We start from the raw sequence: 25,960 nt of genomic DNA on the forward strand, positions 1-25,960 counted from the left end.
TTTTAATTCTTTTCAACATAAAGTTCTACACAGTTTCCCTCAAAACACTTTGTCATTGTCTCATTTATTCACTTCTGGACTCATTACCAGCTGACAATCGATGAATTCTCGTGAAAACACCTTCGAATGAGCAAACTTGTTCTGGAGTGGGTTACGCCTCCTTGTGAGACCGCAGTGTCCGGGTATCCAGGGAGGGGGCTGGTTCCCAGCTTTCTTTCCTCGAGCCGGGAAGAGGGTAAGAGAGCCAGGCCGGTCTGTGTCAATGCCGCCTCTGGGTAGAGAGACAAAGATCTCAGCGTGTTCCCGCGCGGCGCCAATGTGCCTGTGCTCTGAACAAGTCTCAGGGCCTCGGGGCCACTTTCCTGTGGGCCCTTTTGGACGTGTTTGTGGGGAGGAGTCAGTCCTCCAACAAGCACCCAGAGTGTGTCCTTGCACAAAGTCAGAGTTGTGAACGTTCGCCAGGATCGTTACCGTTCCCGCCAGCACAGAGGTCTCACCTGCCTGCTTCTTCGGGCTCCCTCACATCTAAACCTCTAGCACATAGAAGGTGCTTAATAAATGTAGGGAAATACACAGGCTCAGTCTCCAAAAGCCAGAAAAATGAGCACGGTCCGCAGCCGCTTTACCGCTCGGGAGCTCCTGCCTTCCAGTCCCAAGCTCTGATCCTTGTGCGGGTCCAGGCCACCATGCTGAGCTCACCGTCACTCTCCGAATATTTGAGAAGGTCCAGGTGCTGACAGGCTCTGAGAAGTAACCTTGACCTTGAATCACCTGACTCAATTAGTTCAGGGTGACCCAGAGTCTACTGCCATTTTCTTCACTTGCTTGTTAGCTGAGGCATAAAGCGAACCTTAAGCTCTCCCTGCAGAGGGTCACTGGACAGGAATTGTAGCCTTAGCTCTGGTTGTTTGGGGACATCTGCTCGCCTCTTCTTCCGCAAGCCCTGGAGACAAGCGCCATTTCGAGAATCACGAAGAGACAGAGACATAAAGAAGTCACCTGCTCACACATCCCACCTGCTGCACGCGCTCGGAGGAGGTTTCTGTAGGAGCCGCTGTGACCGGGATCACTGGGGCCTCCCGTGACCGTCAGTCAAAATGCTTTTTCTTCCCTAGAATCCGCAAGCTCCATTTCAGGTCTATACTGTCCCTACCTGGTTTGTCTAGGTCTGAGGAGTGGGGTTTTTATCGTTCCTTCTTCTGGTTTTTCAGGAATTAGTTTGTGGCCATTTCTGTGTCCCCTTTTTCCTCTTGGTCCCCATTCAGACAACAGCCTCCGAACAGAGAGAGCCAATTCTGGGTGCCCCCAGCAAAGGTCAGGAAACCAAGGCCTTGGTTCTGCATGTCTGGCTGCTGGCTGGGCTGAGGGGAGGCCCCGGATACCGGAGCATCTGTGTCTGTGGGACGGAACCGGCCCCCTGGTCCCTCCCCCTGAGGGTCTGGGAAATGCTCACCGCTCAGAGGTCCGTCAAGCCACTTCCCTTCTCTGGAAAACACGTAAGTTGTTCTCCGTGCGAATCCCGTGCCTGGTACTTTTTGAGGGGAGAACCCACCCTCCAAGTAGGACTTTGGTGACTGTCAAAATCCCTGAGAAGGACCCCTGGGAAAGTGTAAGTTTCTCCGTCTCCAGGAAGATCTGTGCCCTTTGCCCAGACGCCTGGACAACCGCAGCCCCTTTCTTGGTACCACTAAGAGCGCAGAACAGGGGGCTCGGCACCAGACCAGGGGAATGAGGATGAAAAAGGAACAAATTTCAAACCTAAGGCATTTGGTCCCCTTGCGTACGTCTGTTTAACTCGTCCATGGTGTCCCTTTTGGCTTATTTGACGAGGTGGCTTCTCGGGCAGGCAGGACCCATGCAGAGCCTCTGGTTTCAAGCTCGGGGCAGTGACATCACTGTCTTTCTCCCGTTTATGCCGGAGGCGGTATGCTCTGCCCATATGGCACGGAGCGGAGCCGGACAGGACAGTCTTCAGTGGAAGGTTCGGAAACTCCACCTCCTTGGTTTGTCCCTGGGAGTCGCAGGAGCACTTCCCTGGGACCATGCGCGGCAGCCGCAAGCTGCATGTGGAAGAACTAGACAAGTGTGGTCTCCTGGTCTGTTAGATTCTGGAAAGTATCAGCCTGCCGTCTTTTTGGTATTATTTACCTTTTGGTTAATCGCTTTGCCTGGTGCTCACAGCAAATGGGATGGGATGCCACCAAGGCTGGGGCTTGGGCAGAGAGCTGGCCGGCGTCCACCCGAGCAGCAGGACGGCCCCGGGAGGTAGAGGTGAGTCACAGCAATCCGGGAGGGGAAGCAGCACTAGCTAAATTTAAAATCCCGGCCTGATATATTTGTGAGGCTGCTGTACGAAGTTACTGGGGAGAAAAACAGCAGTGACACAGAAGAATTTTCTTGAGCGTAGCCTGTAATTATGAATGCTGTGATTTTTACACAGAATCCATTGGTCTGAGAAGCAGAGAGAACTCGGCAGAAAGGATCTGATGCAAGCGACTTGCAGCGGCCGGAGGTTGTCTGTCTCCTTAGACGGAGGGCGGGCTCAGGGCCACGGCCATGCTGTTCTCAGGGTTCAAGGCCCTGAGAGCCGACAAGACGCAGACTTGGCCGCTCCGAGAGTTGTTTCCACACGAGTCAAATAGACATTCCAGTACATTCATGTTTAACGTGGAAAAGGCAGAATTCTAGTCTCCTTTTTTATGTTTTTTAAAGTAGTGATTTGAAATCCTTCACGTAAAGAAAACAGTAGACACAAATTAACATTCCTGACAAAAAGGCTCTCAGTCAAGCGAGGACAACTGTCTACTTTGGGTGGAGCGGGGGCTGGGTCAGCTGCAGGGAGACTGTCAGAGAGCTGCAGGCGAGGGGGGTCCCGCCACCAGCCGAGGTGAGGTTCTTCCCAAACTCTGTGACAGGAGGACGCTGTGTCCCCTCCTCTCCCTCTGGTCCTCGATGCTGATCCTCCAGGCAGGATGTCAGACAGATAAAAACAGTAACTTTTCTCATACCTGACATTTGATTACCTTCATTAAACGTCCCCAAGAAAAGCGTCCACCAGATCAACATTCACTTAACAAATATTCGTGGATTATTCATCCTACCACATGCCAAGTATTGGTCTAGACATTGGGTGTGAAGAAGATATAAAAGGTCTCCATCTCCACTGAGCTCACCTTCTAGAAAGGGGAGAATGGACAGTCGGTGAGGGAACAAACCATCATTTCAGATGAAATACAGGCTGTGAAGGAGCGTAAGACCAAAATAATAGAGTCATCGTGCTGGGGTGGGGACGCTTAGGGTAGTCAGGAAAGGCCTTCGATGAGGTACCATTCGAGCTGGAACTTGAATTATAGCCTATCCCTCCTGGAGAAAAAGCCAGCCACATCAAGAGCCAGGTAAGTGCTTCAGAGCGAGAACAGAAAGTGCAAAGGTCCTGGGGCACCTAGCTGGCTCCGTCGAAGAGCATGTGACTCTTGGTCTTGGGGTTGTCAGTCTGAGCCCGATATTGGGTTCTTTAAAACTTTAAAAAACTTTAAAAAACTTTAAAAAAGTTTTTTTTAAGATTTTTTTTATTTATTTGACAGAGATCACAGGTAGGCAGAGAGGCAGGCAGAGAGAGGGGGAAGCAGGCTCCCCACCGAGCAGAGAGCCCGATGTGGGGCTCGATCTCAGGACCCTGAGATCATGACCTGAGCTGAAGGCAGGGGCTTTAACCCACTGAGCCCCCCAGGCACCCCTAAAAATTTTTTTAATGTTTTTTAAAAGAAAGTACAAAAGTCCTGAGGCTGGGACGAACCAGCGAGTCCAAGAAGAAGCAAAGCCAGGCCAGCGTGGGCGGTGACACAAAGAGTGAGAGAGGGAAGCTGAGTAAGGCAGGCGGGGTCCAGGTCAGGTCTCACACAGCCTTTCAGATTATGGCCTGGATATAGATTTTATTTTATTTTATATTAGCTTTGTTGACATATAATTTATATACAGTAAAGTTCATCGATTTTAAGTATAGGTTTCAATGGGCCACAGCCGACTGTACACATTTCTACCATCTTTGCGGTCAGTCGGCTCCCCGGGTCTGGTCCCGAGTAACCATGAGCATCTGCTTTCTGTTGCTTTAGTTTTGCTTTTCTTTCTTTCTTTTTTTTTTTTAAAGATTTTATTTATTTATTTGACAGAGAGAGATCACAAGTAGACAGAGAGGCAGACAGAGAGAGTGAGAGGGAAGCAGGCTCCCCGCCAAGCAGAGAGCCCGATGCGGGACTCGATCCCAGGACCCTGAGATCATGACCCGAGCCGAAGGCAGCAGCTTAAACCACTGAGCCACCCAGGCGCCCCTAGTTTTGCTTTTCTAAAGTGCGATACACACGGACCGCACAGGGTGAGGTTGGTGCAGACAGCCTCCCGCGACGGCTCCCGGCGACCCTGCCTGCTACTGGACATCTTCCCTGGCATGGGGTCTGGACCCACTGACCTGTCTCAACGATACCCCAAAGGGACAAGACATCACACCCGGGGTCGGCTTGTGAAACACTGTGCCTTAGGTCTTGCTGGCGCCCTACTCGCTCACGTTGAAGAGCCAGCTGCCATGTTGAGAGCTGGTGTAGCCGGAGACTCACCAGGCAAGGAACTGGGGACCGGCCCTTGGTCTGACAGACAGCAAGGAGCTGACGCCCCCCGCCCCGCCAGAGTGAGCTGGAGAGTGCAGCCGGACCCCCACGAACCTCAAGATGACTGTGGACCTAGACGTGACCCTTGGCTTCAGCTTTGCAAGAGGCAGAGCTGGGGACCCGACCCTGACCCACAAAAGCTGTAAGGCAAGCGCGCTGTTTTGATCCACGGTGTCTCACGGTCGTTTGTTACACAGCAATGAGTGATACAGTAAGCTTGTGTCAGACTCCTTTCACTCAGTGTAATACCTTTAAGATTTATTCACGTGCTGGCCGGATGCGAAGTTCATCTCTACGCCGAGTAGCACTCTGTTGTAGGAATATGCCCCGCGTCGTGAAGCCACCTGCTGACGGACGTTTGGGCGGTACCAGGTACGTCTGTTAGGAGTCAAGCTGCGTTGAATGCTCAAGTGCAAGCGTCTGTGTGGGCAGGTTTCCATTTTCTTTGAATACATCCTAGTTGTAGGATTATGGGATTTTAAGGGGAATGTATGTTTATAGGATACTAATCTGTATCCCAATGTGGCTGTACTAGTTTGCATTCCCACCAGCGATGGATGAGATTTTAAGTTGCTCTGCCTCCTTATCAACACTCGCTTATACGTCTTTAATTTGGGCCATTTTTGTGGCTGTGCATAGACATCTCATTGTGGATTTAATGCGCATTTTCAGTGACTTATGAGTCTGGGACCTCTTTGTAGGCTTGTTCAAATCTCTTCACAATATTTCCTTTTAAAGATTTATTTATTTATTTGAGAGACAGAGAGCAGGGAGGGAGGCACAGGGAAAGGATCTCCAGCAGACTCCCAGCTGAGCACGGAGCCTGATTCAGGGCTTGAACTCATGACCCTGAGATCATGACCTGAGCCGAAACCAAGAGTTGGACGTTCAACCAACTGAACCACCCAGGCATCCCGTCTGTCAATATTTTTAAAATGAGATTGTTGGCCTTCTTATTAAGTTGTAACAGTTCTTTGTATATTGTAGATAGACGTCCTTCATTGGACGTATGTCTTGCAAATACTTTCTCCCGGTCTGGGGCTTGTCTGTTCATTTTTCTTAACAGGAACTCCTCAAGAGCCGAAGTTTTTAATCTTGATGAAATCCATTTTGTCAATTTTCCTTTATGGCTCATGCTCCCCCTGGGTGTCCCTCCCCTGAGAAGGGCCCAGGAGCGCTTTCCAGGCAATGAGCTAAGATCCTCAGAGGGTTCTTCTAATTCGGTCCCATCACTTAAGGATCACTGTCTTTCTTCTCTCGCGTCCAATAACCTGACGTGGTGTTATTTGCATACGTACACTTTGTTCTGTTTTTCAGGTGTTTGAATCTGTCTCTGTTACTCCATCCCAGTCAGAAGCAGGAGTTTGCCTTCATTCAAAAATTTTTTTAACAACAACTTTATTGAGATATAATTCACATACCAGGAAACCGCCTTCATTTTCTCCAGCTGTTTCCTCTGAGTACAGACGTTCACATCACCATTGGTTTTCGTTTCATTTTCTTTTTTTCTTCTTTCAGGGTTTTAAAGTTGTTGCTTCACTGTCTCAGACTTGAATGTTTTCTCTCAAACAGACACTGACATTTCTTTGTTACTCTGCAAGCAATTGTCTTTTCTCTGAGTGTTCTGAAGAGTTTTTTTTTATCTCTCATTTTGGCCAATTTGGTGATTATGTGTCTTGGTGTGATTTTCCTGTATTTACTCTGTTTGAGGTCTGCGGAGCTTCTTGGGTCTGCGGGCTTGCCGTTCTCATCCAGCTTGGGAGATTTTCAGCCACTTTGGCAGCGAATTTCACATCCTCTGCGGTCCTTGCCGGGGTGTTAGATCCGTGTCCCGAGAGAAGGCCCCACGTCCGCAAACTCTCCCCATCCGAGGATCCTGTTTGGCCCCTGGACGCCGCGCCTGCAAACCCATCCAACAGCCGACACCTGCTGCGAATTCCTGCAGCTCCTTTTGGCTTAAAAATAAAAATTCCAGTTATTCTTCCAGCAAAAGATGGGTTTGCTCGGGAACAAAAGAGAAAGGCAACCCGCACAAGCAAGTCACAGCGGAAAAAATCACCGAGTCCAGAGAACAGAGAAAGAACGGTTCTTTTACAGCGGAGAGTAGTAGTCTTCCCATTGGCTGGGCTATGACAGTCCCTCCTTGGCTAACTTGTGGCAGTCTCTTAGTGGCTAGGTTGTGGCTGTCTTTCATTGGCTAACTTGTGGCAGTCTCTCATTGGTTAAATTGTGACCATTTCTCATTGGCTACATTGTGACCATTTCTCATTGACTAAGTTGTGGCTGTCTCCCATTGGCTACATTGTGACAGTTTCTCATTGGCTGGGCTGTTGCTGGGCGGACGAGGAAAGCCTCTCTTCCTCCTGCTGGGGGTCGTGGAAGTAACACCCGCTTGCAGAGTCCCTCTTCTCGTTGGGTCAGCGGTTGATGAGTGGTGCGGCGGGAGGGCGCCTTCTGCCCTGAGCCTCCCAGCTGCGTTTTACGAGGCTTTGTTGTTCTCACGCACTGGTCTTTCTTACCAGGTCCAGCATGTATGTGATGAGGCTATGCTACAATTTATCCCTGGTTGCCAGCCTGGCAATGGGGGCGGAGGGGGGGCATGGGGAGGGCGCAGATACAGGAAGGAACTTATTGCCTTGTTTTTGAAACCTCTACAGTGTCTTCCCATAAGAGGGGAGTCCTGGTGTTTCCCTTAGTGGTTGGGGTGAGCAAACTTCACAGTTTCTGATGTTTCAGAAAAGTCCAGGGAGCCAAAGTCTTTAGGGGCACCCACCCAGATATACCCATCCCATGTGTGGAGGTTTTTCCAACCAGGCCCTGACCTTGGCATTGCAAAGCTACCTTGACTGAGAGTCAAGGTAGTTCTATTTTTATTTTTTTTAAAGATTTTATTTATTTATTTGACAGACAGAGATCCCAAGTAGGCAGAGAGGCAGGGAGAGAGAGAGGGGGAAGCAGACTCCCGGCCTGAACAGGGAGCCCGATGCGGGGCTCGGTTCCACGACTCCAGGATCATGACCCGAGCTGAAGGCAGAGGCCTTAGCCCACTGAGCCACCCAGGTACCCCTCTATTTTTAATTTTTTGAGGAACTTTTACACTGTTTTCCATAGTGCCTGCATCAATTCACACGTCCACTAAAAGCACACAAGTGTTCTCTTTTCTCTATATCCTTGTCAACTCTTTGTTATTTCTTGTCTTTTTTTTTTTTAAGACTTTATTTATTTGACACAGAGAGAGAGATCACAAGTAGGCAGAGAGGCAGGCAGAGAGAGAGGAAGGGAAGTAGGCTCCCTGCTGAGCAGAGAACCCAACTCAGGGCTCAATCCCAGGACCCTGAGACCATGACCTGAGCCAAAGGCAGAGGCTTAACCCACTGAGTCACCCAGGCACCCCTATTTCTTGTCTTTTTGATAGTAGCCATTCTGAGAGGTGTGAGGTGATATCTAGTGCTGGTTTTGATCTGCATGATGATGAGTGATATTCACCATCTTTTCATGGACCTGTTGGCCATCTGGATGTCTTTGTCTTCCTTGGGAAAATGTCTGTTCAGATACTCTGCCCATTTCTTATTTGGATTGTTTGGACTTTTTGCTATGAGATTGTATGAATTTTTTAAAATATATTTGGAAATTAACCCCTTACCAGATACATGATAGGCAAATATTTTCTCCCATTCAGAAGGTTGCTTTTGCATTTTGTGGATGGTTTCCTTTGCTGCGCACAAGTTTCTTAGTTTGATATAGCCCCACTTGTTTGTTTTTGCTTTGTTGCCTTTGCTTTTGGTGTCAACACACTTAGTTTCAATTATCTGTTAACTGTCTCCATCTTCGAATATTCTTCCGTGGGATGTCTCTGAGGCCAGATCATTGTACTTCTTTTTTTTTTTTTTTAAGGATTTATTTATTTGAGAGAGAGAGAGAAAGAGAGTGTGAGCAGGAGGGGCAAAAAGAGGGAGAAAGAATCTCAAGCGGACTCGGCATTGGGCGCAGAGCCCAAGATGGGCTTGAGCTCACGACCCTGAGATGTACTGTTCTTGTATGTATCTCCTTCGTCCTCCCAAACACACATCCTTCTCAATCACTGTACCAACCACTGTTCTCCCAACTTATTATTTGTGAAAATTGTATCAATGGGACGCCACCTTGTTCAAGGCATCCATGTTTGACCCAGGATGGGAAACTCACTGCCAGCTGGGCAGTGAGTGATCCAGTTACAACTCCCCCTCTTAGTATCTACTATCTCAGACCACTCCTGCTACCAACGGTTACTGTGTGTCCTCCAGTAAGCAGACTATGACATGGCATTCAGAATACGAGAGATTTATTGGGAGCTCATGCCTGTGAAAGATGGGGGTTGGGGGGTGGAGCGAAACTGGGCTGAGGAAACCACAGACTGCAATACTGATCTGAAGCCCGTGGATGGAAAGCATGGAGAAGCAGAACTGGGCGGGGAGAACCTAACTCTGATGCAAACCCGACAAAGTTTTGGCCGATCTGAGGGAAGGGGGTGGAGAACTCTGGAGCAGAGACTGTCCATTAGAGGAGCCCCAGGGCTGGTGGCCCACCTAGGGCCACCTAGAGCCCCTGCCATGGTCGATCACTGACCAGGAACCACCCAGAAAGAGAGTGAACTCAGCTCAACTACGGTGCTGCCGCACTCCTCTTGGCTAAATGCAAATCCTTTCTCGAAGGGAGATCAGAGCCGAGCTCCGCCACGGAAGCTTCATCGGTTTCCAGAATGGTGACGCAGCATCCTAGTAGCCTTCAAAAGTGATCAATGAAAAAAAAAAGTGATCAATGAAGATTTTATTTCTTAAATGAACTCACGGATGTTAACCTATTTGCTGTGCTTCAGTCCATTGTATTTACTTTTTTTTTTTTTTTTTTTTTTTTTGATACTCAAATTGTCCTTACTTTGGCCAACGGGAGCATCTCCACATTGACTAGCAAGTTCTCTGACACAATGCTGGACTCATCAGTAATTCCCTTGCTTTCTATTGATAAAATGCTCCCAGATCATGTTGGGTTTTCTGCCTTAGATCTGATATCAGTCATTTTTCTAAGACGCTGTGGTTTCTTTCACCAGGAATAGCAACAAGGACAAGCTGGGTGCCAGGAGTGCTCTCGCTGCTACTGAGCTGGTGATTATTCTAGACTGTGCAACCCAACCAGGCACTTTTTATATCTCTGCTCTCTAATAGGGCAGCTGCTAGCCACACTGGGCTACTGAACACGGGAAATGTGGCTACTGAAACCGAGGAATGGAATTTTATTTTTTTAAATTGTTTTTAATTAATTTAAAGTAGGCTGCACGCCCAACATGGGGCTTGAACTCACGACCCCAAGAGCAGGAGTTGCATGCACAGCCTGAGCCAGCCAGGTGCTCCAAGGAATGGAAGTTTAAATTTGTACTGGTGTACAAATATCTGTTCAAGTGTTTACTTTTAATTAATTTTACATTGAAATAGCTACATATGTCCGGTGGCTACCATATCAGATGGTTCTAGACCTTTTCAGTGAACAGAATTAAGAAGTAATTAAATCTTAAGATTTTATTTATTTATTTGACAGACAGAGATCACAAGTAGGCAGAGAGGCAGGCAGAGAGAGAGGAGGAAGCAGACTCCCCGCTGAGCAGAGAGCCCGATGCGGGGCTCGATCCCAGGACCCTGAGATCATGACCTGAGCCCAAAGCAGACACTTAACCCACTTGAGCCACCCAGACGCCCCAGAAGTAACTTTTAAATTATTTATATATTTATTTATTTTTAGAGAGAGTGTGCAAGCAGGGGCAGAAGGGCAGAGGGAGACAGAGAATTCTAAGCCGGCTTCCCGTGCGGTGCAGAGCTGGATTGGAGTTCAATCGCACTACCCTGAGATCGTGACCTGAGCTGAAAGAGTCTGAGGCTTAACTGAATGAGCCACCCAGTGCTTCAGAAATACATTTTTTAAGTTCTATTAATTCATACTAATATTTCCCATTGGCTCCCAAGATTACAGTTTTAACTTATTTTACATTCCTGTCTCTTCTCCCAAAGTTAAAATGTTGGTTCCTAATATTCCCATACTACCGATTTCCTGTATCTCCCTTCATGCACTTCCGGAAGGGCAATGTCTAAGGCCAGGACCACTGCAAACAAACCGAGCGTTCTTTGGAGCTCTTGTTGCCCTTACTAATTAAGGACGATCAAATTGTTGGTTTTTTTTTTTTTAAGATTTTATTTATTTATTTGACAGAGAGAGATATCACAAGTAGACAGAGAGGCGGGCAGAGAGAGAGGAGGAAGCAGGCTCCCTGCGGAGCAGAGAGCCCGATGTGGGGCTCGATCCCAGGACCCTGAGATCATGACCTGAGCCGAAGGCAACGGCTTAATCCATTGAGCCACCCAGGCGCCCCAAATTGTTGGGTTTTAAAGTCACTTGAATTCTTTTCTGTAAGGTTAATACCTGACATACAGTTAGGTTCATTTGTTTCATTTTGTTTCCAATTTTTAGGAATTGACTTGTTTTGGCATTGCAGTCAGGCAGTTCCATAGCCAAAGGGACAAGCACATTCAGAGAAATGTCATTTCCACGTGGAGCTCACCTTCCTGACCCTGGCTGGTAACAGTTTCTCCGTGACCCCCAGGAAGTACACCTGGATGTTCTCAGCGCCTCTGCCCCTTCTTAGTAACACGCTGTTCCACCACTTTTTTCCCCGTCACAGTAGGTTTTGGAGATCACTCCATGGGGAGATAGGACAGTCCTCCCGTCTTCACGGCGGCTGGGCTGGGGCTCTCTGCAGCCCTTGGCCAGCCTCGGCTTCGTGGACAGTGCACGGAGGGTTGCGGATACGCAATGGCCAGCGGGCAAACCGGGGAGGACGCAGCCTGGTCGAGGGCGTGGGGCGGGAGGAGCGTGACTTCGGTTAGGGAAGCGCCCCTGGGCTGGTGGGGCGCCGCGGTTCTGCTCCTCGGGCCCAGCCTTCGGAGCGCAGAGACCCGCACCGCGCGAGCCGGCGATGACCGCGGACGCGCGTGGGGCCACGGCTAAAGCGCGCGGTTCCCGCTTCCGAGGCGCTGTGCGCAGGGCTCGGCGGCCGGTTTCCCGCACGAAACCAGGCACTTCCCGCACTCGCTGCGGCGCCGGGAGGCCCGGGAGGCCCCTCGTGTCGGGCTCAGCGGCGCGCGGCGAGGGCAGGGCCGCGCCGCGCTCTCTCCCCGGTCCCCGCCCGGCCTGGGCCGGGGGCCCTCGTCGCGCGCCCACGTCTGCGCTGCAGCCACGCGCTCCGGCCGGGCGGTCTCTCACGACAGAGCGGGGCAGGGGACCCCGGGCTGGGCGGGGGCGCGGGGCGAGCGGCTCGGCGCGGCCCGCACGTGGACCTGTCCCAGCTGCGGGAAAGCCCCCGCCGGCGCCAGCGCGACACTCGCTGGCTGCACAACCAACCTGCTCCCGGGCCTGCTGGGGCCAAACCCCCAGCTACGGCCCCGCGCGCTCCCGCGTCCACCCAGTCGCGGGATCCGCTCCGGGACCCACCGCGTGCCGCCCGCGCCCCGGCCGCACTGCGCCTGCGCGGGGGCGCCCCGGACCGCACCATCGCCCGAGCAGGGGTGCGCGCGGCGGGCGAGCCCCCCCCGCCCCGTGGAGCCGCCCGTCGCCATGGAGCCGCCCGCCGCCCTCGACGCCGCGGCGGAGGTCTGGGAGCGCCCCGGGAGGAGCCGCTGCGACCCCCGGCGGGCCACAGAGAGGTGGGTCCGTTCGCCCCGGGGTTCGGGTTCGGCCGGGCAGGCACCTGCTGCGGCGGGTCTCGCCCCCGGTGGTTTTCGGGGGGGTCCCCGCCCCCCCCCCCCCCCGCTTTGCGGGCCTGTAACTGGGGTCGCAGCTTCGCTGCGCCAGCCCTGACCAGAGCTGGGGGGACCCCGGCTGGGGAGCCCAGCGGAGGAAGGGAGCCCCGAGTCCTCCCCCTGGGCTTTTCTTTCTTCTTTAAGTCTACTTTTTAAAAGATATTATTTATTTATTTATCCATTAGAGAGAGAGCGGGGGTGGGGGGGGGAGAAGCAGACTCCCCGCTGGGCAGGGAGCCCCATGCGGGGCTCAATCCCTCGACTCTGGGATCATGAGCTGACCCGCATAGACGCTTAACCCGCTGAGCCCCCCCACGCGCCCCTATTGGGTTTTTCAAAGGAAACCGGTTTGGGCAGTGGAGGGGCCCCTGCTGTGTTTCCCACCAGCTGCTGGTCCTCTGTTCGCACCCTTCCCTGCACGTCGTCCGTGCTGAGCCAGGCGCTGCGCCAGGTTCCGACCAGGTGCCCGGAGTCCCGTGGCAGGTGCTCTGGGCAGGTGGACCTGTGCACCTGCACACCCGGTGTAGACTGGTTTTAACGTGAACATCAGGAAAAAAATAAATACATACACACACACACACACACATGCATGTGTGTACACACACACACACACACACACATAACGTGAACGTCAGTAGCAACTACCACGTTAAGAAATAAAACCATGTCCTCGCGGTAAGTCAATCCTCCCTTCCCTCCCCTCAGGCAGACCTCACTCACCCCAAAACCCGGACTGGCTGTTGTGATTCTCATTTCCTGGCTTTTCTTCAGGTGCACCCCCCTGTGTACGCGTTCCTAAGCACCGTTGTTAAGTTTCACTGATTTGGGAATTTCATGTAAATGGAATAATACTGCGTATATTCTTCTTTAATTTTTGAAACAACCCCACGTTTACATAAAAGTTGCAAGTTCAGCACCAAAAATCGTCTTTTCCTGAGGCATTTGAGAAGTCCCTTACGGGATGCTTTCTGACCGAGCTGCACTGTGCAGGGCATTCTCCCACATGACCTCAGAAGGGCCATCAGAGTCAGGACAGTCACAGACCTGTCACCACCACTGTTAAGCACCTTTTGACAGTTGATCCCAGAAAGTGAAAGGATCCCATCAGGGATCACACGTGGCGCTCGGCAGTCCTTGTGAGTCTGCAGCGTCTGGCCCTCCGCCTCCCTGGCGTTTCCTGGGCTCTCAGGACGCCGCCTCTGAGGGCTGCAGGCGGGTCCGCGGAAGCTCTTTGATGTGGGCTCGTCCGATGTTCCCAGATGAGGGTCACATCATGCGTCCTTGGCAGGAGAGCTACAGGACCTGTGTGCCACTTTCTGCCTGTTCCGGCCTGTGGGGCGGCTCACGGTGGGCCGTGTTACCGCTGACTTTCACCTTGATCGCCGGATGAACGTGCTGTCTGCCGATGTCTCCCGTTCCCTGTGTGATTTACACGTGTTGTGTCAGGAGAGACGTTGAAGCTATGTGGCCGTGTCATCCGCTGGAGCAGAGTGGCTCCCAGTGACACCCCCCCCCCCCCGCCCAGCTGGGGCTCTGATGTCCTCCATGGGGAAGCCTCCTCCTGCTCCTGCCTGACATCCAGCTCAGGGCCACAACTCCCCCAAGCCGGCACCCCCGTCTGGGCCACCATGGATCCTGCTTCTCCTGCCAAATCTGGGGCACCTTTGGCACCTTCTTCCCTGGCGGTCGTGTTCAAGGGGCGCACGGCGCCCGACGGTGGATCATTCGCGTTACCCCAGAGCACCCAGGGGAGGAACCGTGCGCCTGCGGCCGTCCTGCTGCGGGATTCCAGAGTCTCTGCTGTTCCCAGCCTTGCCGCTCTGGGGGGTCCCGCTGTGTCCCGATGCCGGAGCGTGTGATGAGTTGAACTGTGTTTCTTCAAGGAGAAAACATCATGGGTTGAAGCCCTAATCCCTAGGATCTCAGAATGTGGCCTCCTTTGGAAATAGGGTGATTGGGGATGTCATTCGTTGTGCCGAGGTCCTACGACAGGTGTCTTTATAAAAAGGAGGCATTTGGACGTAGATCTGGGCCCCTGGAGAACATTACGTGGAGACTGGGGTTAGCCCGCCCGGAGCCGGGGCACTTAGAACCTTGGAGAGAGGCCTGGAACACACGGTGTCCCAGCACTTCGGGGGACCATGGCGCCGCCATCACCACGATGGCCTCTGCAAGTGTGAGAGAATACACTTCCATCGCCCGGGGACACCTGGTGTCACGCTGGTGGTGGCAGCCCCAGGACACTAACGCAGCATCTCAGCGCGTCTGCAGGGCACCCAGGAGCAGAGCCCGGAAAATGGAAGCAAAATCAGGCCCCCAAAGGCGACCATGACCTCATCTTCGGAACCTGGGAATATGTTAGTGGCAGGGGAATTCAGCTTGTTCAGTGGGGTCTGAGCTGGGGACATGCTCCCGGATTATCTGGGTGTCCTCAGGGGTGGGACAGGGAGGCAGGAGAGAGTCAGAGAGCCCCGGAGGGACGATAGCTCACACTGCTGGCTTTAAAGATGGTCGAATGGGGCCTTGAGCCGAGGAGTGTGGGGACGTCCAGAAAGCAACACGGCCACACCTGGATTTTAGCGCAGCGAGACTCACTGCAGACCCTGACCCCAGAACCCCAGCGTGGTTAGTCTGTTAGTCACTGGGTTTGCAGAAACTTGTTACAGCAGCAATGGGAAAGCGATACAAAGGTATATACTTTTTCACTTTACTTTTCTAAAGAAGATTTTATTTATTTGAGGGGAGGGGCTGACTCCCCGCTGAGCAGGGAGCCCAACATGGGGTTTCATCCCAGGACCCCGGGATCATGACCCGAGCCGAAGGCAGATGCTTCACCGACTGAGAATTACAAATGAGGTTGGGCAATTTGTGTTTATTGCCAGCAAATAGCTCATCCAAAGCGGGACCCTGTCGAGAGCTACAGGGAACCGGTGAACCGTGGCGGGAGGCAGGCGGGACTCGGCGCCGCTGACACACGGGGGTGCGGCTGCCCCGCTTACCGGGCAGGGCGTGCTGTAGGGTGAAGGGCCCTGCCGACCCGCTGCCCCTTTGCGGACCCGTGCATCGCCCTCACGCGCTCCTGACGGCAGAGCTTTTGGGCCACATGTCGAATTTGTCTCCTGGTTTGTAACTTCTTCAACGCTCCCTTGGGCGTTCTCCGAACAGAAGTTTTTAATTTCAACGTACACGACCCCGCGCCAGCTTTTCCTCTCGTGGCTGATGTTTGCAGCGCCATGTGCCCCACCGTCCACCGTGGCCCGGGTCGGCTGTTCCCACCTGCAACTTTCATCCGCAGGGAACCGAGTCCCGGCGGGGAGGCCTGGCCGCTGGGCTCGTGACCGAGGTGGGCGCCCTTGCCCGCTGGTGGCCCGCGTGCTCCGGCCGGGTATGGGGCGGTCGTGAATCTGCAGAGCAGTTTGGAGAGAACTGGCAGTACCTGAACACTCATTCATTTATGCCGACTTTGTTCTTTTTTTTGCACTTTTACTGTGGAAAAGTGCGATCTCAGGAAGGTAGGGAAGGGGTGACCCAGACTCGCAGGCCCGGTCCCCTTGGGTGCCTCCCGCCCCACACTGCTGGCCGCACCCCTGCAGCCCCTCACTGGCAGGTCCTGGCGCCGGGAGGCTAGAGAACAGCCCGGGTGTTTCCACCGGTAACTACCGCCCAGTGAACACTCCCTTTGGGCATAACTATGAAATTGTTATCAATCCCAACAAAATTAACCTGAATTTCTTGATAAAATCGAACACCAGTCTGCCTTCACTTCACATCGTCTGGAAAATAAGTCTCCTGCAGCTGCTTCCTGGAAGCCGGGGACAAACAGGACCCCCGCACCGCAAGTGACCGACTTGTCTCTTAAGGCCCTTTAGGTTTAAAGCGGCCACCCTGTCCCTCTTTTCCGCCTTGACATCCATTTGCTGAGGTTTCTGGATCATTTGTTCCGCTTCTGTATGCTGGAGGCCTCCCTTAATGTCAGCCTCTGGCGTCGTCTCCGGAGAGGATCTGCACGTCTTCTGTTGTGTCCGGTTTTACGTACCTCGTAGTTCTTGGTATAATTCGAAACACACGGCATCTCTTCCAAATCTCGTTTTCCCCTCCGTTCTGAAGAACAGGAGTATAGTTGGTTTTTGCGACTGGACTTAGGTCGAGCGACATCACTACGTCGTCTCAGTGACTTAGTGACGGATGTCTGCGTGCCCGGTGGATCGCTCACGGTCGTGGGATCTGAGAACATTTCCACTTCGAGCTCCTTGTGTTCCTTCCAGCGGGTTCTGGCTGGGAGCCCCGGCGGTGCTGAGTGGAAGCAAACGTCCTCGTTTTGTTCTCAGTCCTGCGGCTTTTTGTGGTAGAACTCATGACGTTTCCCGCAAACAGCCTTCCCCACATTAAAGAAACCAGTGTCCAGTAGAGGGCTGCGAAGTGGGATGTTGAATTTTGTCAGTACTTCTCCACATCGATGGAGTCGATCACGTAAGTCCCTTCCTTTGGTCCGTCACCCGCAGTGAGTTAACCTGGTTCTAATGTGAAATAAGGCCTTGGGGTACCGAGGTTGCCTCCGTGCGCCGCTGTGGGATCCAGGCTGGGGATGCTCCCCCCCTTCCCCTTTCCTTGTCCGGCTTTGGTGACAAAGGTGACATGAGCTCCGGGAAGTAAGTCAGGGAGTGGGCCTTCTGCCCCTGCTTCCCGCGCACGCCTCGCAGGTTTCCCAGAACTTGGCAGGGCAGCCTCTGCACCCCGAGCCCCCTTCAAGGGACCATCTGTCTATTGAGTTTCTTTTATGCTCATGGGATTCTTTAACATTTTTCTTTTCTTCAAACCATTTTGATTACTACTATTTTTCTAATAACTTGTCCATTGTCTAAATTTTCACGTTTATTGGCATAAAGTTGTTGATTGACTTTTTTTACTTTGTAGTGTTTTATGAGATCTTTGTCAGTTCTGCAGATCTTGAAAAAATCCACACTTCCTGTTTCCAGGGGCCTCTCTGTCACATTTTTTTCGTTGCGTGGATTTCTAATCTTTGTCATCTTCTTTCTTGCACTTTCTTTGGGTTTCTCTGGCAGGTCTTTGCTCACTGCTTGAACTGGACGTGGAGCCTATTCACCATTCGCCTTTCCACGACAGACGCTGTGGGGTCGCAGGTCGGCGGGGATCCAGCTGCGCGGCCGGTCTCTGGGCGCTCCTGTCCTGTAACTCATTGCCCCGTTTCCATGATGGTTTTTCCCTGGACTCTGGGTCATTTAGAAGTCTGTTTCTTGGGGGCACCTGGGTGGCTCACTCAGTTAAGCCTCCAACGGTTGATCTCTGCTCCAAGCTTGATCTCAGCGTCACGGATTGAGCCCCGTGCTGGGCTCCATGCTCAGTGGGGAGTCTGCTTGGGACTCTCTCTTTGTCTCCCCCTACCCCTTCCCTGCCCACACCCTCACTCTCTCTCTCCTTCGCTCTCTTTCTAAAATAAACAAATCTTTAAAAAAAAAAAAAAAGTATGTTTCCTAGTAGTTCCCTAAAAGTAGTTTTCTATTGCTTACTGATTTGGGCCGATGACTTTTGGCCAGAGAACAAGTTTTTAGGGTCATCTTTATTGAGGAGTAACTGGCGTGCAATATTGTGTTCATTTCGGGGGTGCCACAGTGATCTGAGATGCACCTGCCTTGTGAAAGCGTTACCCTGACGCGTCCTGTCCCCATCTGTCACCATACAAAGTCATCACGACATGACTGTGTTCCCTACTCCGTACAAAGCTGTGTACCCTTCCAGGCCTTCGAAATTGACTGACACCTGTTTTGGGCCCAAGACACGGCTTTCGTAAATGTTCTGCGTCCGCTGCAGGGGACCCTGTAATCCTGCGGCTGCCGGGTTCCAGGTGTCTGTCAGCTCAGTTTGCTAATGACGCTGTCCAAGCACACATCGTTGACGACTTGTCTCTCCTGGTTCTGTTAGAGTGTGTTACAGTGGCCCACGAGAGTTGTATCCTGACCTTTTCCTCGTTCCGTCCACCTGTGCCCCGCTTGCTTTGTGACCGGTTAGTGGTGCGCGTGGGCTTCTGGGAGCCGAACATCGTGTGCGGACATCCTGCGCGGCTGTTGCTGCTTTTCCGCGTGTTTCTAGAGAACTCCGCCGGCCTCCTCTTCACAGTTCCTGGCCAGCGCGTCTCTTTCTGAATTTTAAAGCCCGGGGCCCCCGCAGGCTTGTGTTCTAGACGTCTCTCCGATACTGTACAGTTAGATTTTTTGGTTGTTGTTATTGTTCTTTTTAATCTAATTTAAAAAGAGACTTTTTTAGGGGCACCTGTGTGGCTCAGTGGGTTAAGCCGCTGCCTTCGGCTCAGGTCATGATCTCGGGGTCCTGGGATCGAGTCCCGCATCGGGCTCTCTGCTCAGCAGGAAGCCTGCTTCCCTCTCTCTCTCTCTGTGCCTGCCTCTCTATCTACTTGTGATCTCTCTCTGTCAAATAAATAAATAAAATCTTAAAAAAAAAAAGAGACTTTTTTATTTAACCTTGGCCATTTAACCTGTGTGTATGCTTGCCTTCACTTAGAAGGTTTCTTATTTTCTAGTCAACTCTTCGAGCTTCTTAAGGCAATTACAGTACAATTTCACGCAGCGTTTCTGCTTGTTTTCCGCATGATGGCCGGGACCTGGGCAGCCGTGCAGCCAGAAGCAGGGAAGGCTCTCCGGGCTGCGTGTTCAGCGCGGCTGAGCAAATCTCTGTTTCGGATTCTACCCCACCCCCACTTCATCGGCGCCCAGTTCTGGGGCCTTTCAACCGCGGGTGCTGTGCCCAAGGGGCATCATGGTTCAAGTTTTCCCCCGGAAGGTCAGTCCGCGCCCCTGCCAGCCGGGCCAATAACATCCACATGCCTCCCAGCTTCTGTTTTGTTCAAACGATGTCTCCTCCCGTTGGCCTGGTCCTTATGGACTCGTGCGTTGGGAAAATTGAATCCTTCTGCTGTGGTTTTAGTGCGAATTTAAGAAGGGCCAAAGGCCGCCCCCTAGAAGTGCCCTTTTTAACTGGACATTCAGAGCGTGTGTGGTTGATGGGCACCTGGCTGGCTCAGTCCGCAGAGCAGTGACTCTCTTTCTTTCTTTCCTTCTTTCTTTTTTTTTTTAGAGAGAGGGAGAGAGGGCTTGGGGAAGGGCAGAGAGAGAGAAAGAGAGAGAGAGAGAGAATCTCAAGCTGAGTCCATGCCCAGCGCAGAGCCAGACGTGGGCTCGACCTTACCACCCTGCGATCATGACCTGAACCAGAATCAGGAATCGGAGGCTTGACCAACTGCACCCCGCGGGCGCCCCGCGACTCTTGATGTCTGGACTGTGAATTCAAGCCGCACGTCGGGTGTGTGCATCACTTACTAACAAAATCTTGAAAGAAAAGTGTATAAAAAGTGCTATAATGTAGTCGTTTTCCGTGAAACTGTGATGTTCCACCTCTGCTCAGACACTCATTCCCGGGGGGTCAGTCATGCTCCGTCGCCACGAGCACGTGGAGGTCACGGCCATGAAGCAGAACAGAGGCCTCCACTTTGTGTAGATCTTCAAGAGCTCTGCCGTTCGCGGACCAGTAGGTCCACAGATTCTACCAAATGGGAGGAACATTGTTGGCGTTTTACAAGATGCCTTAAAATTCTGCCTCTCTGAAGGGAAACGCATGATTGTTCCTTTGTGGCATTTCAGAAAATGGATTACTAGCACTGACCTATTCATGATTTGTCCAGGAAACATTTTTAGGCTTTGAAAGTACTTTTCAGTTCATTATTCTGAAGCAATTGCTAAATTAAGCAGTGAGAAACAAATCCATCTATAATTTTAGCATCTCCTACATAAGATCAACATTTATTTTTAAAGATTTTATTTATTTATTTGACAGACAGAGCACAAGTAGGCAGAGAGGCAGGCAGAGACAGGGGGGAAGCAGGCTCCCCACTGAGCAGAGAGCCCAATGCGGGGCTCCATCCCAGGACCCTGAGACCATGACCTGAGCCGAAGGCAGAGGCTTTAACCCACTGAGCCACCCAGGCGCCCCAAGATCAATATTTAATATCGATCCCTATCAAGTTCTACACAGATGAGCTCCGAGCGTTCCCAAAATGATGCAGTGTAATGAATATTCTGAAATTTCCTAAGAATTGCTTTTGAGGGGCGCCTGGGGGGAGGGGCTCCATCAGTTAAGCCTCAGGCCTCTGCCTTCGGCTCCTGTCATGATCCCAGGGTCCTGGGATCAAGCCCCGCATCAGGCTCTCTGCTCGGCGGGGAGCCTGCTTCCCTCTCACTCTCTCTGCCTGCCTCTCTGCCTACTTGTGATCTCTGTCAAATGAATAAATAAATAAAATCTTAAAAAAAAAAAAAGAAAAGAAAGACTCGCTCTTGGGCCGCAGGTAACACACAATCTGTGCTCCACGGCGGCCGGCACTGGCCTGGGCGAGTTTTGATCCTCGCATCCCCCAGGGAAGCGCCTCTGCGGCAGGACCTGGGACACCCGGGCCGCTGCGTCCCCTGCGGTGACCGGAACCTGTCCCCGACCAACAGTGGGGCCCGCACTGGGGTCTCCTCACTCTCTTCTGTGTCTGCTCCCGTCGGCCGCTGCCGGGTGTCTGAGATGCAGCGCGTGTGCGTGTGGCCGCGCGTCCTCCTGTCGGGCGACCGTCGCGCGGGGCGGGTGGCTGGGCTGCGCTGACGCTCGCCTGCAGCCCGGTCCGTCGGGGCGCACAGCTGGGGACGCGTTTCTGGGCGCGAGGGACGTCCGCGTCATTTCGGTTGTGACTCAGGGTTGGGATTTTGGATTCGGGGCGTCGCGGGCGGCGCCGTGTCCCTGTGGCTTTTCTTCTCACTCGCGGCGACTACCGGGCCCCCGCGCTGTGCCCCCTCGCCGGCCCCCGCGTACCTCCCAGGCCGCAGCGCGACTGGAAATCGCGGGCGCTTGGGGCCCTTGTGCTCCTGCCTGTGGGACTGTGGCCGCGCGTGTGAGCCGCCGCCGGACCGTGGGGCTTGCGGGAGGCGCGCGTGAGCTCTTCTCCCGCCACGGCCGCCCCGCAGCCATGAAGACCGCGAGGAGCTTCGTCCCCTCCCTTCCTTTTCTTCACGGCGACGACATCTTTTCGATTATTTTTTTCTCAGAGAGGGAGCTTATATCTTTCTGTCTTTCGTTGAAAGAAAGACAAATTGTGGCTGAGAATCTGGAAAGGAGCAGAACTCGGGTTCCAGTTCCAACATCGCTACTGAGAAAGAGGATGCGGCTCTGCCCCAACGCCTTGAACATGAGCTCTTTTCGTTTTCTTCCCCTGAAAGCTGTTAGATGAAAAAAATCACTGACAATCTCACATTTTCCAAGACATGCTTTGATTTGGGTTGGTGCTAGGCATCAGGCAGGACAACCCCACCCGGACTAATTTCCTTGCTCCTCCATTTACCCCCAGCATGGCTCCTTTCTCACTACTGAAGGGAGATGGAATGAGGCATGCTGATGTGAGGTGAGGTTATGTGAGGTATGGTGAGGTGAGGTGAGATGATCAAGTGAGATGTGTTGAGGTGTGACGAGGTGAGGTGTGGTAAAGTAAGGAGTGTTGAGGAAGCCGGCCTGATGTGAGGTGTGGTGAGGTTAGTGAGGCGAAGTGAGATAATGAGGTGCAGTGTGGCATGGTATGGTGATATGGATTGAGGTGAGATGTGGTGTGGTGAGGTGAAGGGGGTTGAGGTGAGGTGACCTGTGTGACATGAGGTGAGGTATGGTTTGTGGTGTTGTGAGGGCTAGTGAGGTTTGGTGAGGTGAGGTGAAGTGTGGAGTGCAGTATGGTGATGTGAGGTGAGGTGAGGTGTGGTGAGGTGAGGTGAGATGAGATGTGGTAAAGTGAGGTATAGTGTGATGTGGTGAGGTGAGATATGGTGAGGTATGGTGAAGTGAGGTTTGGTGAGGTGAGGTGTGGTAAGATGAAGTAGGATATGGTGAGGTGAGGTGAGGTGAAGTTAGATGTGAGTTGGGGTGTGGTGTAGTGAGGGGAGGGGAGGTGTGTGGTGAGGTAGGGTGAGGTGTGGTAAGGTGAATTGAGGTGACTAAGGTGAGGTGAGTTGTGGTGTGGTGATGTGAGGTGACGCTTGGTGAGATGAGGTGTGGTGAAGCAGGCTGCGGTGTGGTTTGTGGTGGTGTGAGGTGTGGTGAGATGAGGTGCAGTGAGCTGAGGTGAAATGAGGGGAGTCAAGGTGTGGTGAGCTGTAGTGAGATGAGGCCCGGTGAGGTGAGGTATGATGTGATGTGAGGTGAGGTAAGATGTGGTGAAATATAGTGAGATGATGTCATGTGAGGTGAGGTGTGGTGTGATGTGGTGTGGTTTGTGATATTGTGAGGTTTGGTGAGGTGAGGCAAGTGAAGTGTGGTGAGTAGAGGCAAGGTGTGGTGCAAGTAAAGTGATAGGAGGTGAGATGAGGTGAGGTGTGGTAAGGGAGACATGGTGAGGCAAAGTGAAGTGAAGCATGGTGAGGTGAGATGAGATGAGATGAGTTGAGGAAAGTCGATGTGAGGTGAGTGGAAGTGAGGTGAGATGAGGTGAGGTATGGTGAGGTGAAGTGAGGTATGGTGATGTGAGGTTTGGTGAGGTGTGGTGTGGTGTGAGATGAGAGGTATTATAGGGTGAGATGAGGTGTGAGGTGAGATGAGATGAGATAAAATGAGGTAAGGTGAGTTGAGGTGAGATGATGTGAGATGAGATGAGGTGAGGTGAAATTAGGTGAGGTATGGTTAGGTGAGGTAAGGTGTGGTGCGATGAGGTATGGTGAGATGCACTAGGATGAAGTGAACTGATGTGAGGTATGATGAGGTGAGTTGTGTGATAAGGTAAGGTAAGTTGAGGTAAGATTAGGTGAGGTGTGGTGAGGTGAAATGAAGTTAGGTGAGGTGAGGCAAGGTGTGGTGAAGTGAGGTGAGTTAAGATGAGGTATGATGAGATTAGGTGAGGTGTGGTGTGGTGAGGTGAGATGAAGTGAGGTGTGGTGAGGTAAGATGAGGTGTGGTGAGGTAAGATGAGGTGAGGTGTGGAGTCGTGTGGTATGGTGATGGAAAATGAGGTGAGGATGCTGTCATGTGTAGTTTCTGGTGAGGTAAAGTGTAGTCAGGTGGGTGAAGTGAGATGTGTGATATAGTGAGATGAGGTGAGGAGAGGCATGGTGTTGTGTGGTGTGCTTTACAGTGTTGTGGGATGTGGTGAGGTGAAGTAAAGTATGGTGAGGTGAGGTGAGCTAAGATGAGGTGAGGTGAGGTGAGATTTGGTGAGGTATGGTGAGATGAGGTGAGATGAAGTAGGTGAGGTGTGGTGAGATGAAGTGAGTTGTGATGTGGTGAGGTGAGGTGAGGTGTGGTGTGGTGATATGAGGTGAGGTATGTTGAGGTGAGATTAGGTGAGGTATGGTGAGGTGAGGTGAAGTTGGGTGAGGTGAGGTGTGGGAGATGAGTTGAAGTGTGGTAATGTGAACTGAGGCATGGTGAGATGAGGTGAGGTATGGTGATGTGAGGTGTGGTGAGTGGAGGTAAGATGAGATAAGATTAGGTGAGGTATGGTGAGGTAAGTTATGGTGAGATGTGGTAGGGTGAAGTGAGCTGATGAGAGGTATGTGAAGTATGGTGAGGTGAGGTCTGGTGAGATGAGGTGAGTTGTGGTGTGGTGTGGTGAGGTAAGGTGTGGTGAGATTAGCTGAAGTAAACTGGAGAGAGATTAGGTAAAGTGAAGTGTGGTAAAATGAGGTGAGATATGGGGATGTGAAGTGAGGTGTGGTAAGGTGAGGTGATGCTTGGTGAGGTGTGGTGAGGCAGGGTGTGTTGAGTTGAGGTGAGGTATGGTGTGGTGTGGTTTGTGGTGTTGTGAGGTGTAGTGAGTTGAGGTGAAATGAGAGGAGTTGAGGTGTGGTGAGGTATAGTCAGGTAAGGTGAGGTATGGTGTGGTGAGGTGAGGTAAGATGAGGTGTGGAGTGGTGTGGTATGGTGAGTTGAGGTGAGGTGAGGTATGGTGTGATATGGTGTGGTTTGTGGTATTGTCAGGTTTGGTGAGGTGAGATGTGGTGAGGCAAGGTAAGTGAAGTGTGGTGGGTAGAAGCAAGATGTGGTACAGTAAGTGATATGAGGTGAGATGAGGTGAGGTGTGGTAAGGCAAGGCATGGTGAGGCAAGGCGAAGTGAGACATGGTGAGGTGAGATGGGATGATATCATGTGGAGTGAGATGAAATGAGTTGAGGAGAGTTGATGTGAGGTGAGTAGAAGTGAGCTGAGCTGAGGTGAGGTGAGGTATGGTGAGGTGAGGTGAGGTGAGGTGAGGGGCAGTGATGTGAGGTTTGGTGAGGTGAGGTGAAGTGAGGTGTGGTGTTGTGTGAGATGAGGTACGGTAAGGTGAGTTATGGTGAGGTAATGTGCAGTCTGATAAGGTGAGTTATGGTACAGTGAGGTATGATGAGGTGTGCTGGGTGAAGTGAAGTGATATGAGGTATGGTGAGGTGAGGTGAGGTAAGGCATGGTGAAATGAGATGAGTTGTGTGGTAAGGTGAGGTAAGGTGTGGAGAGGTGAGGTGTGGTGAGGTGAGGCAAGGTGAATTGAGGTGTGGTGGGATGAGGTGAGGTGTGGTGATGTGAGGTGTGGTGAGCGGAGGTAAGATGAGATGAGTTTAGGTGAGGTATGGTGAGATAAGGTATGGTGAAATGTGGTAGAGTGAAGTGAGCTGATGTGAGGTATATGAAGTATGGTGAGGTGAGGTGAGGTGTGGTGAGATCAGCTGAAGTAAACTGAGGTGAGATAAAGTGAGGTGAAGTATGGTGAGATTAGGGGAGGTGTGGTGATGGGAGATTTGGTGAGATGAGGTGAGCTGTCATGTGGAGTGTGGTATGGTGATATTAGATAAGATGAGACATAGTGTGGTGTGGTTTGTGGTGTTGTGAGATTTGGTCAGATGAGGTGTGGTGAGGTGAGATGAGGTGAGCTCTAGGGTGATGTGAGGTTTGGTGAGGTCAGATGAGGTCAGGTGAGGTGTGGAGTGATGTGGTATGGTAATTGAGGTGAGGATAGGCATGGTGTGGTATGGTTTGTGGTGTGGTGAGGTTTAGTCAGGTACGTTGTGGTAAGGTGAGGTATGATGAGGTGAGGTGAGGTGGTGAGATAAAGAAGTTGTGATATAGTGAAGTGAGGTAAAGTATGGTGATTGAGGTGAGGTGTGGTTAAATGAACTGAGGTGAGTTGAAGGGGGATGAGGTGAGGTAAGGAAAAGATGAGGTGTGGTGTGGCAATGTGAGGTGAGGTGTATTGAGGTGAGATTGGGTGAGGTATTGTGAAGTGAAGTAAGGTGAAGAATGGTGAAGTGAGATGAGGTGAGGTGAGATTAGGTGAAGTATGTAGAGGTGGGGTGATATGAGGTGACATGAGTTGAGTTGAAATTACTGGGGTATGGTGAGGTAAGGTAAGTGAGTTGAGGTGAGGTGTAGTGAGATGAGGTGAGGTATGGTACAGTG

At 51.9% G+C, this 25,960-nt stretch overlaps 1 protein-coding gene across 1 annotated transcript in view; it reads left to right on the forward strand.

Annotated features, from left to right (window-relative positions):
* The first annotated feature begins 2,042 nt into the window (after positions 1-2,042).
* Positions 2,043-25,960, forward strand: part of CFAP74 (cilia and flagella associated protein 74) — a 71,665-nt gene continuing 47,747 nt past the window's right edge. Inside the window, 10 exon segments of the mRNA XM_045985320.1 lie at positions 2,043-2,096; positions 11,573-11,690; positions 11,693-11,806; positions 11,809-11,938; positions 11,940-12,272; positions 12,274-12,388; positions 17,548-17,810; positions 18,348-18,633; positions 19,922-20,010; positions 20,929-21,139. Of these exon segments, the coding sequence (XP_045841276.1) occupies positions 2,043-2,096; positions 11,573-11,690; positions 11,693-11,806; positions 11,809-11,938; positions 11,940-12,272; positions 12,274-12,388; positions 17,548-17,810; positions 18,348-18,633; positions 19,922-20,010; positions 20,929-21,139 (1,713 nt within the window).

Source organism: Meles meles, chromosome 1 (assembly GCF_922984935.1).
Source record: "Meles meles chromosome 1, mMelMel3.1 paternal haplotype, whole genome shotgun sequence".
NCBI classification, from domain to species: domain Eukaryota; kingdom Metazoa; phylum Chordata; class Mammalia; order Carnivora; family Mustelidae; genus Meles; species Meles meles.